This window comes from Acomys russatus, chromosome 24 (assembly GCF_903995435.1).
Source record: "Acomys russatus chromosome 24, mAcoRus1.1, whole genome shotgun sequence".
In the NCBI taxonomy this organism is placed as follows: domain Eukaryota; kingdom Metazoa; phylum Chordata; class Mammalia; order Rodentia; family Muridae; genus Acomys; species Acomys russatus.
The window spans coordinates 34,862,383-34,881,549 of NC_067160.1; the positions used below are offsets into that span (position 1 = coordinate 34,862,383).

The 19,167-nt window shown below is 39.0% G+C and overlaps 1 protein-coding gene across 2 annotated transcripts; it reads left to right on the forward strand.

Moving 5' to 3' along the window:
* The first annotated feature begins 894 nt into the window (after positions 1 to 894).
* Positions 895 to 18,578, forward strand: Mmadhc (metabolism of cobalamin associated D). 2 transcript variants are annotated; one of them, XM_051166811.1, is made up of 8 exons: positions 895 to 1,006; positions 1,317 to 1,370; positions 5,019 to 5,163; positions 6,414 to 6,631; positions 9,676 to 9,781; positions 10,715 to 10,845; positions 17,181 to 17,267; positions 18,059 to 18,578. In XM_051166811.1, exons 2-8 carry the CDS (start codon positions 1,362 to 1,364, stop codon positions 18,251 to 18,253), a joined length of 891 nt encoding a protein of 296 aa, XP_051022768.1. In that variant the 5' UTR covers positions 895 to 1,006; positions 1,317 to 1,361; the 3' UTR covers positions 18,254 to 18,578. The 2 variants fall into 2 exon arrangements, with proteins under 2 accessions (XP_051022768.1, XP_051022767.1); XM_051166810.1 differs by having other exon boundaries at positions 916 to 1,070.
* Positions 18,579 to 19,167: the final 589 nt, after the last annotated feature.

Here is a 19,167-nt window from a genome sequence, read left to right on the forward strand (position 1 = left end):
GCTGGAGGAAGTGTGTTACTGCTGGACCAGCTTTGAAATTGTAAAAGCCACTCATCATTCCCAGTGAGCTATTTGCTTTTTCCTTATGGTTCAAGATATGAGCCCTCAGCTTTCGCTTCACCTCCATGTCACCTGCTTGTTGCCACAGTCACTCCCACCCCTCAATTTCGGAGTCTTATAATGGTAATCTCAAATACACGTTTTCTTCTCTAAGTTACCTTGGGCACTGTATTTAATCACAGCAACAGAAAGGTCATTAATACAGTTATCAAAATCAAAGAAATTTCAGAATTCACTCTATGAGCTTTATTTTTAATGCATTAGATAAGCTATGTGCTAGTGATAATTTATGTAATATATGAATGTTTACTAAGCCTATTCAGAGTCTGACAGTGTTACAGAACTGGACAAAAATAATGTCCTCACAAACAACAGTTCTTGAAAACAGTAATCATACAAACAACAAAAGACAATCTCCTGAAAGCTGAAGGAAAAGTCCTCAGGGAGGATAAAGAATCTGTCAAAGGGAGCTAGCTGGAGCATTGGCGTTGGCTCAGCAGTTAAGAGCACAAGCTGCTCTTGCAGAGGCCCCAGGTTCAATTCCCAGCAGCTCACAGCCATCCCCAGTCTCAGCAGAGCCAACTTTTTCTTCTGTATGTACATACGTGCAAGCAAAAACATTTGTATACATAAAATAATTTTTTAAATTTTTAAACAGCAACAAAAACTCTGTCAAAGCTGTCAATGGGACAATGGAGCGAAGATTCGCCAAACACTGGCACTGAGTCCTTTAAAACTTCCCAAATCGGCCCCACCCCGCTTTAATGCGCCCACAGTTTATCTACTGAAAGCATCCTCTTCTCGGAGAGCGACCGACTGCATCGATGCGCTCAGAGTCAACTATTCAGGCCTGGGCGTCAACAGCGGTGCTGCCGGGACAGAGGTAGCCGCCATCTTTGGCAGTGGATGGGCGAGGGCCTGGGCGCGGAAAGGCGCGCGGTGACTGGTACGGATGGTTCTCGCCTGCGGTCTCTTCTGCACATTTAGGGGTGACCAAGCCCCTCCAGTCGGTATTGCCCCCGTCGCACCACCTCTGCCCCTGGGCTTTTCTGCTTGCTCTCCGCTCGGCTCCGCCTGAGCCTGCACTCGGAGCGCAGACCTGTTTGGTCCGGCCCAGCCCGGGTGGCCCCGCGGGTTCCCGGGGACACGCAGCCGAGGCCCGGCGTTGGGGAGGGGCAAGCTGGCACCCCCTGGCCCGAGCCTCTGACCCTTCAGCTTGGTCTGTCACTAGCCTGTTTTGTTTTGCTCTTTCCCAGGGATACTTTGCAAAGGGGAAGAATTTGCGACCGTCTTCACTAGACATGGCTCATGTAAGTCACTCTGAGAATAAAACTTGTTTGGAAACTTGTTAGGAAATGGAGGGACGAATTCATGATGACGTTGGCATAATGCTCGCTGTAATGTAGCAGCAGGGGGAGCAATGGGTGTGAAACTAGTTTGTTGGGTTTTTTTGTTGTTGTTGTTTTTGTTTTTTTATGCTTTGAAATTAGTTTAACAAACGTTCTATTCAATTCTCGTACGATTGTTTCTCCAATCTCGCATTTTCACATTTTATAAACATGAAATTCAATGCAAGCGCCCTTTTAACAATTCTAAAAGTCATTTCAGTAAATACTCAATGTGTTAAAGCCTTTTACAAAGACAAACACTCTTTAGTTAGCCTGAAGTTTTGAAGTTATCCGAGTAGAAAGTGACTTTCCAATTTGAAAGGAAAGAGAGCAAAAGTTCTTATTCTCTCCCACGGACTTTACATTAAGTTTCCAAATACTAATATATATATATATATATATATATATATATATATATATATATGTGTGTGTGTGTGTGTGTGTGTACATAATACACATGTATGTGTGTATATAGTGCATGTATGATATGTATGTAATCTATATGTTAGATAGTTTGTAGGTAAAGGGCCTAAGAAATATGTGATGACTTTTATTAGAAGTAGCACTGTAACTTGCCCTGAAGGGGTGTGAGATGAAGAGGCCTCTTAAGGAGAGAGGTTAGGTGAAGTAGAAAGAGGGCCAAGCTTTTCGGAGCACAAACTGCGCTTGCCCAGGACCCAGGCCTGATTCCTAAAGCCCACAAGGCAGGGCACAGCCCTCTGTAACTCTAGTTCTGGGGAACCCAGCGCCCTCTTCTTCACCTCATCAGGCCCCCAGGCACACATGTGGTACACATTCATGCTTGCAAACAGTTGTGCACACAAAATAAGATTTTAAAAGTAGTACATGATAGTTTGTCAAAAGCTTGAAGAAGGTACAGTGAGAGATCTGTGCATAAGAGAAAAACGGGAGTTTGGGATCACCTCATGGGAAAAGTGTTTACCTGGGGGTTGGAGAGATGAGTGAGATTTAGATCATCAAAGGTTTGAATTAAAAGGTCAGGCATTATTATATACAGAAACTCTCTTCCCCAAGTCTTTTAAGTATTAAGGGTATCATTTTTGCCCATCAGAATGTAAGGGGTATAAGGGACATAGGAGGTGGAGTTGGATTGGGAGATAATGGAATATTCAGAAATCTTGAATTCTGCACTCCGTAATTTAACTCCATTCAAGTTGTAATTTAACCAGAGCTGAAGTAGAAAAATTAATGTGGCAACAGTTAGTGAGGTGGCACTCTTGTTATTGCCAAGTGTTTGAAGGCGTGACTAAGAGGCAAGTCAGAGGAGTAGACTGCCAGGATGAGCCAAGCTTTCAGGTGAAAATTTTTTCAAGCTGTAACTTGCCCTGAAGGGGTGTGATATGAAGAGGCCTATTACAGAGGGAAGTTAGGTGAAATAGAATAGAATGCTAATATTTGCATTTTCCCCCAACACCACCCCACCCCCAAGACATAGTTTCTCTGTGTAGGCTGTCCTGGACTCGCTTTGTAGACCAGGTTGGCCTAAACTCACAAAGATCCACCTGCCTCCGCCTCCTCAAGTGCTGGGGTTACAGGCATGTGCCACAGTGCCCAGCTACTCTGACTTTTTAAAATGAAATCAGTATGATGAATTTATTGGAAGATAAAAATTCTTTGATAGAATGAAATATATTGAATAAATTTAAATGTTGCAAATTAGATACCAAACATAAGTGTTTTGTGTTGGATTATATGTGTTGTAAATTCTAGGCAGATGGTAGTAGTGAAATATGCATTTACATGTGTCTTTAACTGTCTACTTAACATCCTGACTTATAAAAGTGCCCATAGTTTAGTATCTAGGCAAACTGAACTTGACAGTCTTCTGGCCATGCCTATTTTGAACTTTATCCCTTTCTCCCCTGAAACTCATAAAGTTTTAATACAATTTCCCACATTAATGATTCTTGGTGAGAACACACACCTGCTTGCCTGTACAGTCAAGATAATGCAGCAGTCGTGTCAGTGTGCTCAGGGGGCGTGCGTTGGCCACAAATGGCTGTAACTGAGGACCACTTCTTTCATGTGGAAAACCTTAGATTGTCTAAGCTCTGAAATATTGAAATATGGGTGTTCATGACTATGTATGCTATCTCATTCCTGATAATCCAGGCCAGCTAGCAGATATTTTAAGCTTTATGGACCAAAGGCAAATGCTGATGGTGCAGCGTGAAAGCAATCATATGCAATACATAAGTGAATGACTGTGTCTGACTAGCAGTAAAACTTTATTTCCAACACTTGGCTATATTGGGAAATCATTTGGCAACTTCTGCATTAAATATTCCTACCCAGGTATTCTATAGAGATCTGTCTATGCTCCCATATTTACATACTTACCAACTTTAACTCAGGGTGGGAAATAAGCCTAAGATCAGAAAATACACCATAAAGCTATGCCAAGCACAAAGATATGCCAAAGTTAAGGAAAGTGAACATTGCCACCAAAGGAAGAGGGAGAGCGTGGGAGGTGGTTAGCACAGTCTGTAGCAGTTAGAGGAAGATTGGAAAGGAAACATTTGGGCCAAGGATAACGTCTGAAGTATCTGGTTTAAGGACAACAGAATCTTACTAGTTGCTCTACATTTTAGAATTTATTAATTGGGGAAAAAAATTACAATTTTATCCCAAAGTAACATATTATTTGTTCTAATATTTGCTTGTTTGACCTAAGGTGAATCTGAAGAAAAGAATTTATTTGGGAGTGAGTGAGTGATTGCAGGAACCATGGCAAGCCAAGTTGGGCCACAGGCACTCCAGGGGGAAGCCAAGGGTCAAGGACTTGTTCATTTAAAATTAGGAAGGTTGCATAATTTTGGGATTGTTTTTGGCCCTAAGGATCAACACCAGGCAGCATCAGCTCAAAGGTGAACAGGCAGTCACTGGTTAGGTGTCTTCATGAAAGTGTTTAATTAGCTTGGTTTCTGCAGAAGCAAGTGGCCTTTGCGCAGGGCTGTGGTTGGGTAGTCTTTCTGTGACCATTCATTTATCAGATATTCTCAAAGCCCTCCCTGCATTTTAGCATGGCCTCTTGTTAGGGTGTGGCATGTGTGCCCTCCCCTTGATTCCGACAGCTATCCTAGTGTTTTGTTTTAATTGTGAGTGCACATGTAGCTTGTCACATAGTAGGTACCCACAGAGGTAGTAAAATAGCATGTGCTGTTTTTAAATGACACAACACAAGGAAATGAATTAGCTTACTGCATAAATATGAAAACTTAAGTCTGAGCTCACACCTGTGTAAAAGTCCAGGCGTAGCTGCGTGTGCATGTACCAGCTTATGGGGGAGATAGTGACGGGAAGTTCACTGGAACTTGATGACCGCCATAGTAGCTCCAGGCTCAGTGAGAGACTCTCTAAGTAAAAATGTGGCGAGTGATCGACTGGATTCCTGCTGTCCTCTTTTAGCCTTCTGAGCACACCCAGGCACACTGTACACGCGTCACACACATACACCACATGTGTGCACACAAAAAGAGAAAACACAATACAAAGATCTGTCAGAATGTATTACTTATACCCAAAAAATGTCAATTTCTCTGTTATTAGGTGCTCTGTAATAGAGCCAGACTGGTTTCCTATCTCCCAGGATTTTGTTCTTTAGTGAAAAGAGTTATCAATCCAAAAGCCTTTTCAACTGCAGGATCTTCAGGTTCTGATGAGTCTCATGTGGCCACTGCACCTCCAGATGTATGTAAGTAAAAGATTTATTGCTTTTATTTTATATATATGTTTAAATGTTTTATGTTGTATTAGTTCTCTAATAGTTTTTCTTAGAGTTTGTTCCATTGAAAATAAAGTTCTGCCTAGATATGTTAAAAAGTTAAAGTATTACAAAAAATAAATTAAAACAATGTTTCTTATAGGAGTATATGCCAGTAAACACATTGTAACTGAAGATATTATAAGCTAAAAGTCCATCTGATACACTTAATCTCCCAAGCATAGTAGTTTGGCAGTACCGTGTACTGTGTATTGCCTGTTTTTAGGTATCACGTGACTAAACTGAAGCTCTCAGCTAACAAGAGAGATTATTGTGAAGTCTGTTGCCACCTGAAGAAACCGTGAAAAGTCAGTGTTCAGTGCATATTGTATGCATACTGTCATAAAGCTTAAAAAGGCTAAATTGAGCCACTGGAAGTCCAGTGCTGTCTACACTTGGATCTAAAACTTCTGGGCTTTTTTGAAGATTTTATTTTTATCTATGTGTACGTAAGTGCAGGTACTTGCAGAGGCCAAGTGTTTGATCCTCTGGAACTGGAGTTATGGGCAGTTGTTGGTGGCCCTACTCAGGTGCAGTGTGCACTCTTAAATCACTGAGACATCTTACCAGTCCTGAAAACAGTTTGTGAACTTTAGTTTCCTTCTGTCATCTGACATACAGTCTTCCCTCACTCGCCCAGGTCTTCTAATCCTGTAAGCTATGTTGCTACTTACAGCTCTTTGCTAAGTCTCTTCAACGTAGCAAGCACTTTGTGTGTTTATTATGTAGTTGTTGAACAATTTACCTAAAGTCTCAGTGCTTCTTTTAATCTGTTATTTGCATCACTATCATACTAATCATTCTAAGGTACTGTAATTGTGTTACTTTCTTGATAAATATTCTTTATTATTTCTCTCAGCAGCAGTTTCCAAATTGTGAGTCATTGTCCAAGGTTATTTAAAGAGGATGAGTGATGCTTAGAAAGGTTTGAGAAATTACACATTCCATACTTGAAAATTTATAATGCGTGACAAAATACCAAAGGCTTTTAGAAGCTTAACCTAATGTGTCCCAAAATATACATGGAATCCTTATTCCTTCAAAAACTTTACTACGATTTAAGGTCAGCAGGGCATTCAAAGCCCAACAACTTTCTGGTTTTTATTTTTGCTGTTTTTAACAACTCCCTAGCTTATGTCACTTGAAGACTAACTGTGCCTGACCCGTGTTGTTCTCTTCAGGCTCTCGGACAGTGTGGCCTGATGAAACTATGGGACCATTTGGACCTCAGGATCAGAGATTCCAGCTTCCTGGGAATATAGGCTTCGATTGTCACCTCAATGGGACTGCCTCACAGAAGAAAAGCATTGTCCACAAGGCTCTGCCTGATGTTCTGGCAGAGCCTCTTTCAACTGAAAGACACGAGTTTGTGATGGCGCAGTATGTGAATGAGTATCAGGTTGGTTGTTAATATTGTTGCTCTTATTAATGCTGCATTCAATTACTGTGCATATTTTATTGAAAGGGTAAAAAAGAGAAGTCAGATATATAAAAGCAGCATAGCCAACATTAAAATAACCTGACACTGTCCAGTGTATATGTTTAAATTATAATCTCTGTTAAATAGTTCTTCTAAAATATATTTTTAGTAACTACTTATTGCAAATATGACTGCTGATTCCAAATATGACTGTTTTGCTAAAAAGACTAAGATTTCTTGTTTTTTACTTTTTAAACTACCAATTATAGGCCAGTAGTGATGACATGTGCCTGTAATTCCAGCACGTGACCAATAGGAGGAAGATCTCTGTAGGTTCAAGACTAGCCTAACCTACATTGTGAGTTCCAGGCCTCTTGGGGGCGATTATGCTTTGTCAATTAAAAGGAAAGCAATATACATGTTTGACAGTATGGGAAAAGAAAAGAAAAACCAATTTCTAATGGATATGGGGAAGGTTTTTGCAATTTTTGTTTTTGTTCATGTTTTTGTCATATGTATGCATGTGTACACATGTCCAAATGTATGTGTAGGTATGCTTGCTCAAGAGGGCGTGAGTAGAGGCTACAGTTGATACAGGGATGTCTTCCTTGGTTGCTTCTCCACATTATTTTTTGAGGCAGGCTCTGTCACTGGGTCAATTTCCTATTTTGGCAAGGCTGGCCAGAAAGGCCCCTAACACTCAGATACAGATGTGTGTGCCGCCATGCCTAGCAGCTTTGGTGAGGGCTGGGAATCCAAACTCAGATCCCCATGCTTGCATGAGCACACTTTTCAGCCCTGTGTTACAATTGTTTAAACTGGAGTTACACTATTATTCTTGGAAACAGAAGGCTATGTACATCTCAGAGTTGTGCTCAAACTCCTAAGCTGTGACAGTGCTACATAGTTTAAGAGTTTTGTTTTGGGGGAGGGTTGGGTTTTTGTCACAGTGGTGCATTTTGTTTGTTTTTAGTGATTTATTTTTAATTGTGTGGGTATATGTGTCTGCATATCTGCATGTGCACACGGGTACAGGTGCCCATGTAGGCAAGAGATAGCAGATCCTCTGGAGCTGGAGTTCCAGGTGCCTGTGAGCTGCCTGAAGTAGATGTTAGGAACTAAACTCAGGATGGGTGCGAGAGCATTGTGCTCTTACCTACTGAACTGTCTTGGCAGCCCCTGTCGTTACATAGTTTTAAATAAAACTTACTTGGCACACCAGTCTTTCAACGTATGAGTTGTATCGGATACAGGACTTTGGGATGATGTTGACTTGCTGCATCTTTTTATACCACTGATTCTTGCTCAGTCCTCTCATTTCTTTCTTCTTCCTCTCCATACCAAATACTTGATCTTTCCCACACATTCTGTTCTTTATCTTCTCATTTAATTATTCTTTAGTCACTAGTTCATTAGCTTTTACAACAAGCTAAATCTTTAATTCGTAAGTCAGTATTATTTCTGACATTTGCCCAATGAATGTCTTTATTTGGATATCTGGTACATCCTGGTTTTGTGTTTAATACTGAAGTGGTCCTTTTTAAAAAAGATTTATTTATTTGTTATTATGTATACAGTGTTCTGCCTGCTTGTACACCTGCAGGCCAAAAGAGGGCGTCAGATCACATTATATTATAGATGGTTGTGAGCCACCATGTGATTGCTGGGAATTGAACTCAGGACCTCTGGAAGAGCAGTCAGTGCTCTTAACCTCTGAGCCATCTCTCCATCCCCTGAAGCGGTCCTTTTATCCAGTCAAAGTTTGTCCTTATCCCCATCTGATTGTCATATGACTGGTATAGCTCTCTTTCCTCTGTCTTAAAATAAAAATAGTAGGACCATCCATGTGTCTCCTCTCTAGCATGTCCCCACAAATACTGTCAGAATCACATTACTCCATTCTGTGAATTTGTTCCTAAGTTATTTTTGTCCTTTCAACAATGTCAGACTTCAAGATGTTTCTTTTACCTGCATTTCCAGAGACATTATATTATAACATAATAGACATGGGAAAAAGAATAAATCTGGGTTCGAGTGTTGACTGCAGCACTTAGTTTGTGACTTTGAGGAAGAATCTGAGCCTTTGTTTCTTTATATGAAAAGTGAAAGTGTAACAGCAATAATGGATTGCATGCTTTTGTACTCTGCCTGTATTTGATGCATTGTTTTCCCCCTTGAACTCCTAACCTGTATTCTACCTATAAACACCCACAGCACTTGCTGCTGTTGCAGCCTTTCCTGAATTCTGCTAGCAGGGCAGTTTCCTCCGGAACTCCATCCCCAGAAGCTTTAATACTGCAGGGATTTCATGTTGAACTGCAGTTTTTCATAAGTCTCTTTTCTTCTGCTAGATCTGATATATTTGATAGTAAAATCTGGATTTAACAAAATACTTAATTTTTTAATGCTGTCTACTCCTCTCAAAGGGCTAATGTATTATAAGCTACAGATAAGTTTCAACTGGGTAGGAACCTGTAAACCCTTCTGTGGCTAAAGCTATATGATTCAACTATGTTATTTTTTAAATTAGCATCATCCCAATTTTACAATAATTCAATGTCATATAAATATCACAAAAAGTAACATTATAAGAATTTCTTATGGCATTTCAGCCTGTTTCTTAGCCAAATACTGTTCCTGTCAGATGCCAGAATATCAGTATATTTACATATTTGCCTTTTCTCCAATATTTCTTTAAAGCTTTAAGAACTTAGGGGCTGGAGAGATGGGGCTCAGTGGTTAAAAGCACTGGCTGCTCTTCCAGAGGTCCTGGGTTCTATTCCTAGAACCTACATGGCAGGTCGCAACTGTCTGTAACTCCAGTTCTAGGGACTCTGATGGACCTGTGCACGTAAAAAAAATTAAATTGTTAAGAAAAAAAAGAGTTTATACTTATTTTAGGTGAAAGCATTACCTCATCTCTCCATTAGGATCATTTTGTAAACTTTCTAACTTAAATTCCTACCATAGAGCATGTCATTTGAACTTAAGTTTTTCCTTCTATCCTTGTTCTTGTTCCACAGAGCAACGACACACCTCTTGAACAAGAAGTTAACAGTGCAGAAGCTTACTTTGAAAGTGCCAGAGTTGAGTGTGCCATCCAGACATGCCCAGAACTGCTGCGGAGAGGTAGCAATGAACTCAGCATGTGTATTAGAATATGTTATCAGATGATGTGTATTAGACGATGTTAGTTATCAGATGATGCCATGTGTCTTTATCTGCCTAATGTAAGGCTCTGTGGGCGGATATTTATATAAGTTTATATATATAAGTTTACATATAAGATGCAAAGAATAATCTTGAGAATTTCATACAATGAATTTTGACTATATTCATCAACATTTCTCTCCCTTCAAGAGGATCTCCTACCACCTCTCTGAGTTATCCCTCCACCACCCCAATTCCATATCTTTCTCTTTTTAAAAATAAACGGTGGAGTGCATTTGGCACTGCCCATGTACTTCTGGGTAAGGGCCACTTATAAGAGCGTGGTTAACCTCCCAGGAGCCATACCCTTAAAGAAAACTGCTTCTCCTTCTCCCCACAGGCCTTCAGCTCTCCATAGCTGCTGGGTTAGGGTTGGGGACTGGTGAGCCTCTTCTGCTTCATGCTAGGATGGTAATTGCCTTCATCTTGAGCGGGTCTTCTGCACAGCTGCTGTGGGTTTCTAAGTGCAGAAGGTCCTGCAGTAGCCATCCTTCTGAACTCTGAGAGCTGGTGTGATGTAGGTGTCCCATTTGTGGCTGTACACCACAATCCTTTAGTCTCTGCACTTTGACCACTTGTCAAAGAAGTCATAATGGTACATTCATTTGAAAATTATATTAAAAGCAAAACAGTGTAACGTAGCTTAACCTTCAGAGCTGTTTGTTGCAATTTCAGCTCTTTCAATAAGGCTGCATCGTTTTACTCTTTTCTAAAGTAGCATACATTTGCAAACCTGCCTTAGCCCAGTAATTTAACTTAATTTCATCTTTCTGGGTAGGTTACTTTTATGAACTATAGCTCTTTGTATAAAGCTAATTGTTTTCTTCTTGGAATTTATATTCTTATTTTTAGATTTTGAGTCACTTTTTCCAGAAGTGTCTAATAGCAAACTAATGATCCTGACTGTTACACAGAAGACTGAGAATGACATGACTGTTTGGAGTGAAGAGGTGGAACTCGAGAGAGAGATGCTCTTAGATAAGGTGACTTTTCTAATTTCCTTGTAACTTAATGTCGTATTGAAATGTTACTCTACAGTTGTGTTGACACATTTTATGAAAAGCCCTTTTACATGCTGAGAAACTGGAACCTTGTTGGACTTCCTATCTGAACTAGTAATACACACTGAGATCACGTTAGACTTAGACTGCTGTCCCACTTACAGTCGGCCTGTTTTATTAACATGCCTGTAAGATACAGTGTTACAACCACCTTATTCGCCTTGGGTTTCCCATGTAACCAACGCTTACAACCCAAACTACAGCATAGCTATAGTCCTATGTCATGTACTCTTTCATGCCCCGACCTAGCCACCTGACACAATCAATAACTGCCATAAATGATGGAAATAGCATATGTATAATATTTGATAAGTAAATGTTTGTTTTTCTGAGTGCTTCTGGGGCAGTTGGAGTCAGTGACTTAATCCTTTCTTAGAGATTTCTGTAAAACAGCCCTCATTCCTTCCCTATGTGATGCTTCTCGTGTTAAGTGAATACACAGCAAAAGCCCCTTGTGAGGGACACAGGCAAGACAGCATTTAGGCAGGCACAGATTCAGACTCATAGAGCCCACAGATTATAAATAAGCCTGAAGCCACAAGCTACTGGGAGACAAGTAGAGAATTCAAATCCAACTCACCCTCTCACTGTCTGTCCGTCTGTCTCTGTCTCTGTCTCCCCCCTCCCCAAGAGGAAGTCTGATTTCTTTTTATTAACCTAATACCAATGCATATTGGTAACTCTTGAATTATCACTAATGCATTTAAACAATGCAACTACTATGGTTTACACAAGAGAAATTGTGTTTTCTGGCCTGTATTTGTTCTGTAAAGTATTTCAAACACTGAAGAAATGGCACCATTTTTCAAGGAAAAACTACTTTCAGGCGCTGCAGAGATGGCTCAGTAGTCTAGAGCACTTGCTGCTCTTCCAGAGGTGGGTTGGTTCCCAGCACCCACATGATGGCTCCCAACTATTTATCACTGTAGTTCCAGGGGATCCATTGCCCTCCTACCGTTTTTTGTGAGCACCACACATGTGTACTGTCCACAGACATACATGCAGGCAAAATAGCCGTACATATAAAATAAGTAAATAGTGATTTTTAAATACCACTTTTCTGGTATTCTTGAAATATATAGTTCCATTTATTCCTTTTCTGGATTTTTCTAAGACACGTTACTCCAACACTCTGTTCCTTTCCTGCATTTCCCCTATGCTTTGTATAGCATATCAAGTGAATAATGAAAACACCCTCTAAAGAAAAGCAATCACACTGAACAGTGTGGCAGTATACCGCGCTGTGTACATCTTTTTTCCTACCCTTGCTTTTTGCCTGAAGATTGTTTTGATGCCTCTGTATGTCAGTGTATGTAGGTATATTTTATTTCTTATAAAATCTGCATTATAGTATGAGTAAACTTAAAATTTTAAGCTATTTTAAAATTTCTCATGTGATTTGAAAATTGAAAATTCAACTTAGCTATTACTGGCACAGCTGTGAAAAATCATTGTTACATACATTCTTATGGGCACTAACCTCCATAGGCCCCTACATAGAAGATGGCTGACTTACTGTCATTTTAAATTTTGATAGATGCTGACGATATGCCTACCCCAGAAATTGTTAGTGTATATGCTGTGATCCTAGCTTACCTTATCACGTAACATTCCTCTTAACAATCAGATAAAATCTTCAGGTAGTTACTTATATACGTATGTATTTAATAATTTAAGGCTGTATAATAACTTCCTTAATTTTGATATTGGGTAATATGAATCTTTCTGTAGGACAAGAAAGAGTATTCCTCTGTGTGATAGATTGAGAATGACTCATTGAGCACCTTAGCTCACTCCAGTTGAAAAATCCCCTTACTGGTTTCCATGCAAGACAGTGTCAAGCATTCTATACTTCTTAGGGTTAGCTGGATGTTTCTCTTCATTTGGGATATTACAGTTTACATATTTAGCAGTATTTTATGGTGATAACATGCTACTCAAATGTACCACGCAGAGCTTACTTGTGCATGTTATTGTGTTTTAACGGGTGTGAGTATATTTGTTTGTACTAATTAATATGGATTTATATCTTAATTAGTGTGGTAGCCTGTGCTATTGATCTAAAAGCAGAGGCAGGTGGTTCTCTGAGAGTCTGAGGCCAGCCTGGTCTATGTAGTGAGTTCTAGCACAGCCAGGAAACAGACATACTTTCAGATTTAAGAAAATTTAAGTAGGAAGTGACTAACAGACATCTTATTTACACATTAAAAGCTTCATAAATGTATGGTTCTCATCCATGGTGAGGTGCCGCAGAGCTCATCCGTATGCATCCATCGCGTTAGTAGTGCTGGTTTCTGGTCATATTAAGAGTCTGACCTAATTTGGTATTGACTCCAATATAGTTCTTTCAGATTTCTATGACACATGTGACTTTGCACATACTAAATTGTACAAACTAAATTGCTGTGGGAAAACATCTTAATTAAAGTATGTTGATGAGTTAGTTAGTTGGAACCACGTATAGCTTATTCTCCATGTCCAATTCTGATTGTTTCCAGCAGATGTCAGTGTTTGCCTCTGATAAATAGAAATCATAAGCGAAAGTTGCTGGTACTGGTAATGAAATTCTTTCAGTTAACCTTGCACTTGCTTGATTGTGTCGCTTTGTTTTGTTGTTTTTAGTTTTTAGGCATGACTTTTTTCATTAAGTTAGAATATGGTCTAATGACTTTTAAGACTTGCATAGATTATGAAATACAGCAACAAATGTTAATGTTGACTGTGGGTGATAATCGAGAGAACACCTCTTTATTTAATATATATCACCAGCTGACAAGTAGATACAGAGAAAAAAATTAGCGTAGGTGCTATGCCTCTGTAGGCACCACTAAACTTCATGTAAAATGTGTCAAAATAAATTATACTAAATGTAGTTCTGAAAAGAGGAAAAACTTGTGGCAGGTGAATTTACCATTTGAATAAAATGATTAGTGGCCCAGCCCTGAGAAGAGTAAGTTGGGAGACCTCACCTTGCCATCTGCACAGGAGGCATTTATAGACAGAAAGCAGGCATGAAATCCAGAAACGCTATGATGGTAGCTCTGAGTTTGCCTTACTGAGCATGGCATGATCAGTTGGCAGACATAAGTGAGCAGTCCTCAGATGTTACAGAACTCACGCCTCAGGCCGGACTGACACTCTACATTTACAATATGTGAAGTTGAGAGAATGGGAAAGCGGCTTCAAGCCAAGTCCTAGGAACCGCCTTGGTCTCTAATGTAGATGAAGAGCTCTCAAAAACTGCGCAGAGGGCTTTGGCAGTGTAGGCAGAAGAGATGAACAGAGTAGAGGCCAAACAAGGTATAGACAGGGTCTTGCAAAGTTACTTTTACTGCAGGTTAGAATAGGGAGGACTTTCTTGTCATGCTGGCTAAGGTGAACTACGCCCCTTCAAATTGGTTGCTATCAATCTTCTGGCTGTTTCTGAAAACTGACCTATTTAAGGTTCAGTTTGATTGCTAATTATGTGAGTAGTTCCATTCCGGCTTGATCTGGTCTGCCTCACTAGAATCAACATGGTGACTCATAAACTTTAACAAGCCCCAGATATGGTCATCATCTTTATCCACTGATAAGCGCAAGACTATAACTTGATTACAGTGTATTTATATAAGCCTAAGTTAGAGCTTATTGTGTCAGTAGCACATTTCAAAATTAACAAAAATTACAATACTACAGGATAACAATTGTTGTTAACAAAATTGTGCAAATATAGTCTCTTTCAAAATACTGTTTTTATACTTTTTGCTTTTGCTTAAAGAAAGTTTTCTATTTGTTTTGATTTGTGCTGATTGCAGGCATCACTGTCATGGCACAGTGGGATCATTATTAAGGATAATAATAGTTGGTCTGCACAGTTCCTGGCCAACTCTACAGATGAGTTGATAGTCAGGACAGTTACTAAGTGTCTAACAGTATACAGTGGACTGTAGACCAAGAGATTGATTCACATGACTGCTAGACGCTGTGAGATTTTTATCACAATACTCAAAATAGTTTGATATTTAAAACTTAAAAATTATGTTATCATTTCTAGAATTTTCAGATTATGTGTTTGGAGGGCAGTTGAGCACAGATAACTAAAGCCATAGAAAATAAATCCTCAGACAGGGTACTTATGTATTATAGGCATCTTGGACAATCTATCTCAGTTATAAGCTCTGTCTTACACTGTTAAAGCGGCCATAGACATTAAATGACTGAATGAATGTGGCTGTGTCAGTAAAATGGCATATCCAGACAGGCAGTAAGCTTGATTTTCTCTAGGCCTATAATTTGCTAGTGTGTGGTGTATTATACACTCTGCATTCCTAAGTCCTGGCCATTAGAGTCAGTGTCAGGTGAATGTCAGAAGTGCTGTGTCTCTTCACTGTTGATGGACCAGAAATCTATGTTTCCCAGCACTGTGGGACCCCTGCATATTGCTTTTCAGTTCTCAAGTTTCACATCTGGGTATTTGCCAGGTCTGTTAGAATCAACCTTGCCTCTTGCTTACTCAGCTTAGCATTTTGCTAAGCATCCAGGGTGAATTGCTACTCAGGAGCTTGTTGTGTGTCTGCCTCTGCACTGCTCTGCCAGACAAAGTGCAGGTGTTTCAGCAGTCCACAATTCTTTCTTTTTGCCTTCTAAACTCAGTGACATCATCACTTTGCTTAGATTCCACTCTGTCCTAGTTTACTTTCTGTTGCTACAACTATACCAAAACCAATTTGTTTATTTGGCTTACGTGTCCTGATCACAGACGATTGAGGGAAGTCAGGGCAGGAATTCAAAGCAGGAACCTGGAGGTAGGAACTGAAGTAGAGACCATGGAAGGAACACTGCTTACTGGCTTGCTTTCTGAGTCTTGTTCATCCTACTTAAATAACACAAGACCACCTGTGTAGGGGTGCACCATCCATAATGGGTTGGATCCTCCCATATCTATCATTAATCAAGAAAATGCCCCCATAGACTTGCCTACAGCTGAATCTGATAGAGGCATTTTCTCATCCTTTTCCCAGAAGACCCTGGTTTGTGTCAAGGTGAAAAAAAAAAAAAAAAAAAAAAAAAAAAAAAAAAAAAAAAACCAGCATCCACTCTTCCTTTTAAATAAAAGGTGGACATTTGCTCTCATTTTCTCAAAGACCATAATTTTTTGAAGCATAAAAAATAGTTGCCTTGCATATTTTGATCAGTTTATCACTTTCAACAGGTTACTGAGTTTTGTCTCTTTGCTGTGAGTAGACTTAAAGCTGTGCCCTTATATTTTAGATATATGTTGTACCTTTTTGTCAGCAGTTTAGTCTAGACTTAAACTTGTTACTGTCTTTTCAACTTACAGTTCTGACCAACAAAGACACCACAGAAATTAGATAGCAAGACCAAAATTCTGATCTGTACATGTGGTATTTAGCAATCATACACAATATCTATAAAAGACACACAAGTATTTAGTGAAAAGTGGATATCCTGTTTATTCCTCTACTCTACCTACCTATGTACTCAGATTTTGTTGTTTCATTTTCTTAAAGTGCTAGTGATTTATTCTAGGGCCTTGGGCAAACTAGACAAATTCTCTGTGATTGAACCATGTCCACAGTACCATTTTAGTTGCCTTTTTAGAAATATTTTCTGACTATATGAATAGATAGATACACATTTGAAGGACATAATTATTGAATCTTTCACAACTTTATTTATGGGTGTTTTGGCTACTTGTATGTCTATGTCGCACGTGTGTCCCTGGTACCCACAAAGACCAGAAAAGGGAGTCAGATGCCCCTAGTACTGGCATTTCAGACAAGTTGTAAGCTGTCGTGCATGTGCTAAGAATTGAGCCCAGGTCTTCTGGAAGAGCAGCCAATGGAACCATCTCTCTAGCTCTGTTTTACAACAACCTCTATTAACCAATGGATAGGTTAGATCTTTTTTTAATTTTTACTTTTTGCTTACCTATTTGTGATCTTCATTATACAAAAACTAAGCTGAAAATTTAGGACAAAGTTGGGAGTTAGTAGTACAGAACTGACCTAAATGTACTTTGTTAAGTAATAAATAATGTAGAAGAAAAGTACAAAATTTAGGTTTCATTATAGAGGCTAACTTGTATTAACCATCAGTCTTTTGAAGTGGTGAAAATCTGATTTATAGTCTTTTTATTAATCCTATAGTTTCCTCTAAAGCAAAATATACTCACGTAACAATTTTATTTTAAGAAATATAATCCACTCTGAGTGTTGCTGGGTCAAGCACTGATATTACCTTTTCCTCTGCAGTTCATTAATGGTGCTAAGGAAATCTGCTATGCTCTTCGGGCTGAAGGATATTGGGCTGACTTCATTGACCCATCATCTGGTTTGGCAGTGAGTAAATGTATTCTAAAAGCCATATTATATGAAGTAGATAAAGTTCTTACTATAAAATTACAACTGTCCTATTAGCCAAAGAAAAACAAACAAGCAAAAAAATCCGTTTAGACTTTTTAGTAACTCAAAATATCCAAAAAAATATGCTTACTGTAAGTCCCTTGTTTCACGATTCTAGGAGACATTTAGAGCACCATTGTTGTTGATAATAATGAAACTGACATACATGTTTACTCTCTGTAAGCTAAAACTTAGCAATTACTGTGGTCTAGTCTAGTTTCTTAAAGGACCAAAGTATCTTGAAGTTAAGAAAATATGAAGTGTAAAAAAATTAGAGAAGGGACGTTTTGAATGTTTCTATTGTCCTGGCCGTACTTCAAGTGCAAGAAGTAATAAAATTGTCTTTAATTGTAAGAGAGAAGTACATACTTGGGTCTCAGAGTCAAATACAGTGTCATGTAGACTAGAAGACTTTCTCGGCCTTTAGTCCCCTTTTGTAAAAGTGATGAAGGTGAGTCATAGATGATTCTCTTAGGTTTCACTCAACTTCAAAGTTTTATAATGCATTACATTCAATTCTAGGTAGCTTGAAACCTAGATGGTTCATTTCCCATGTCCAGCATGGCACAAGAACTGCAAAGAGTGTGTTAGAACAGGTTAGGTTTTATATGTGACTTTTTATTGGATTAAAAATATATTGAAACAGATGGACATTTATATTTACATAAATATTCCTACAATGTCTTTCTTCCTAATGAAAATATTACTTCATTTCTTATTTCCTCTAGTTTTTTGGACCATACACAAACAACACTCTTTTTGAGACAGATGAACGCTACCGGCATTTAGGATTCTCCGTTGATGACCTTGGCTGCTGTAAAGTGATCCGTCATAGTCTCTGGGGTACTCATGTGTTTGTAGGAAGCATCTTCACTAATGCAACAGCAGACAGCCATATCATGAGGAAGCTCAGTGGAAACTAGTGAGGCCCTGTGATCATTGGAGCACTGCTTGTCTGTAATGATTGCTCCGTGTAAACACTGTCATGGACCCCAGCTTCTAGAGGATTCTTGGTTCTAAGTATTTATTTCATCACTTATGGGTTTACATAGACAGGTGACTTGGGATTTCAAAATTGCAAATGCTAGTTCATATTCTGGAATACATGCTGAACACACCCATGCTCTGCCAAATGAGGTCATCAACATGTAACCAGGGTGTGTAAGGTCTCTTATTGTTAATTCTCCCCTTTATTGGGAAAACTTTAGTTTAATTATTTTTTCCAAAAATAAATCATACATTTGGCTATGCTGGCTTGGGTTTTTTCATTGCAGTAGTTTAAAAAACACAGCTTTTTAGCAGGTAAAAGAAGCTACAACATTACATTTTAAGTTGTTTTTTAGTATACTATTTATAATTCTACATTCACTGAAGACCTACTCTTCTAATCAAACTGGCTCTCATTTATTATTTTGAAGAATTGTCAGGAGGAAATAAAAATAGTACATCTTTTATGTGTGAAGTATATCAGTTTCATTCTTAGACTGAAAACTAATTCTTAACCCTGTGGTTTAAACAGTGAAATATAATTTATACTCAAATGAGTGGATGCCTCAGCTCCAAATCACACCCTAACACCATCACTGCAGAGGTGCCTTGTTTTCTACAGCACTTATTGCACTGCTGTAAACTTTAAATGAATCATCATTCATCGGTGAAGCTGTTGCCAATCAAAGACTTGTTGGTGCTAACAGTAGGAAGTGGTTGGTTATTAGATACTGTGATATGTGAAAATGCCACAGGTATCCATTTCATCTTACACAAAGCCACATGAACATGAAAATGTATAATATTATCTGACTAAACATAGCACAGGAACACAACTGTGATTTTTTTT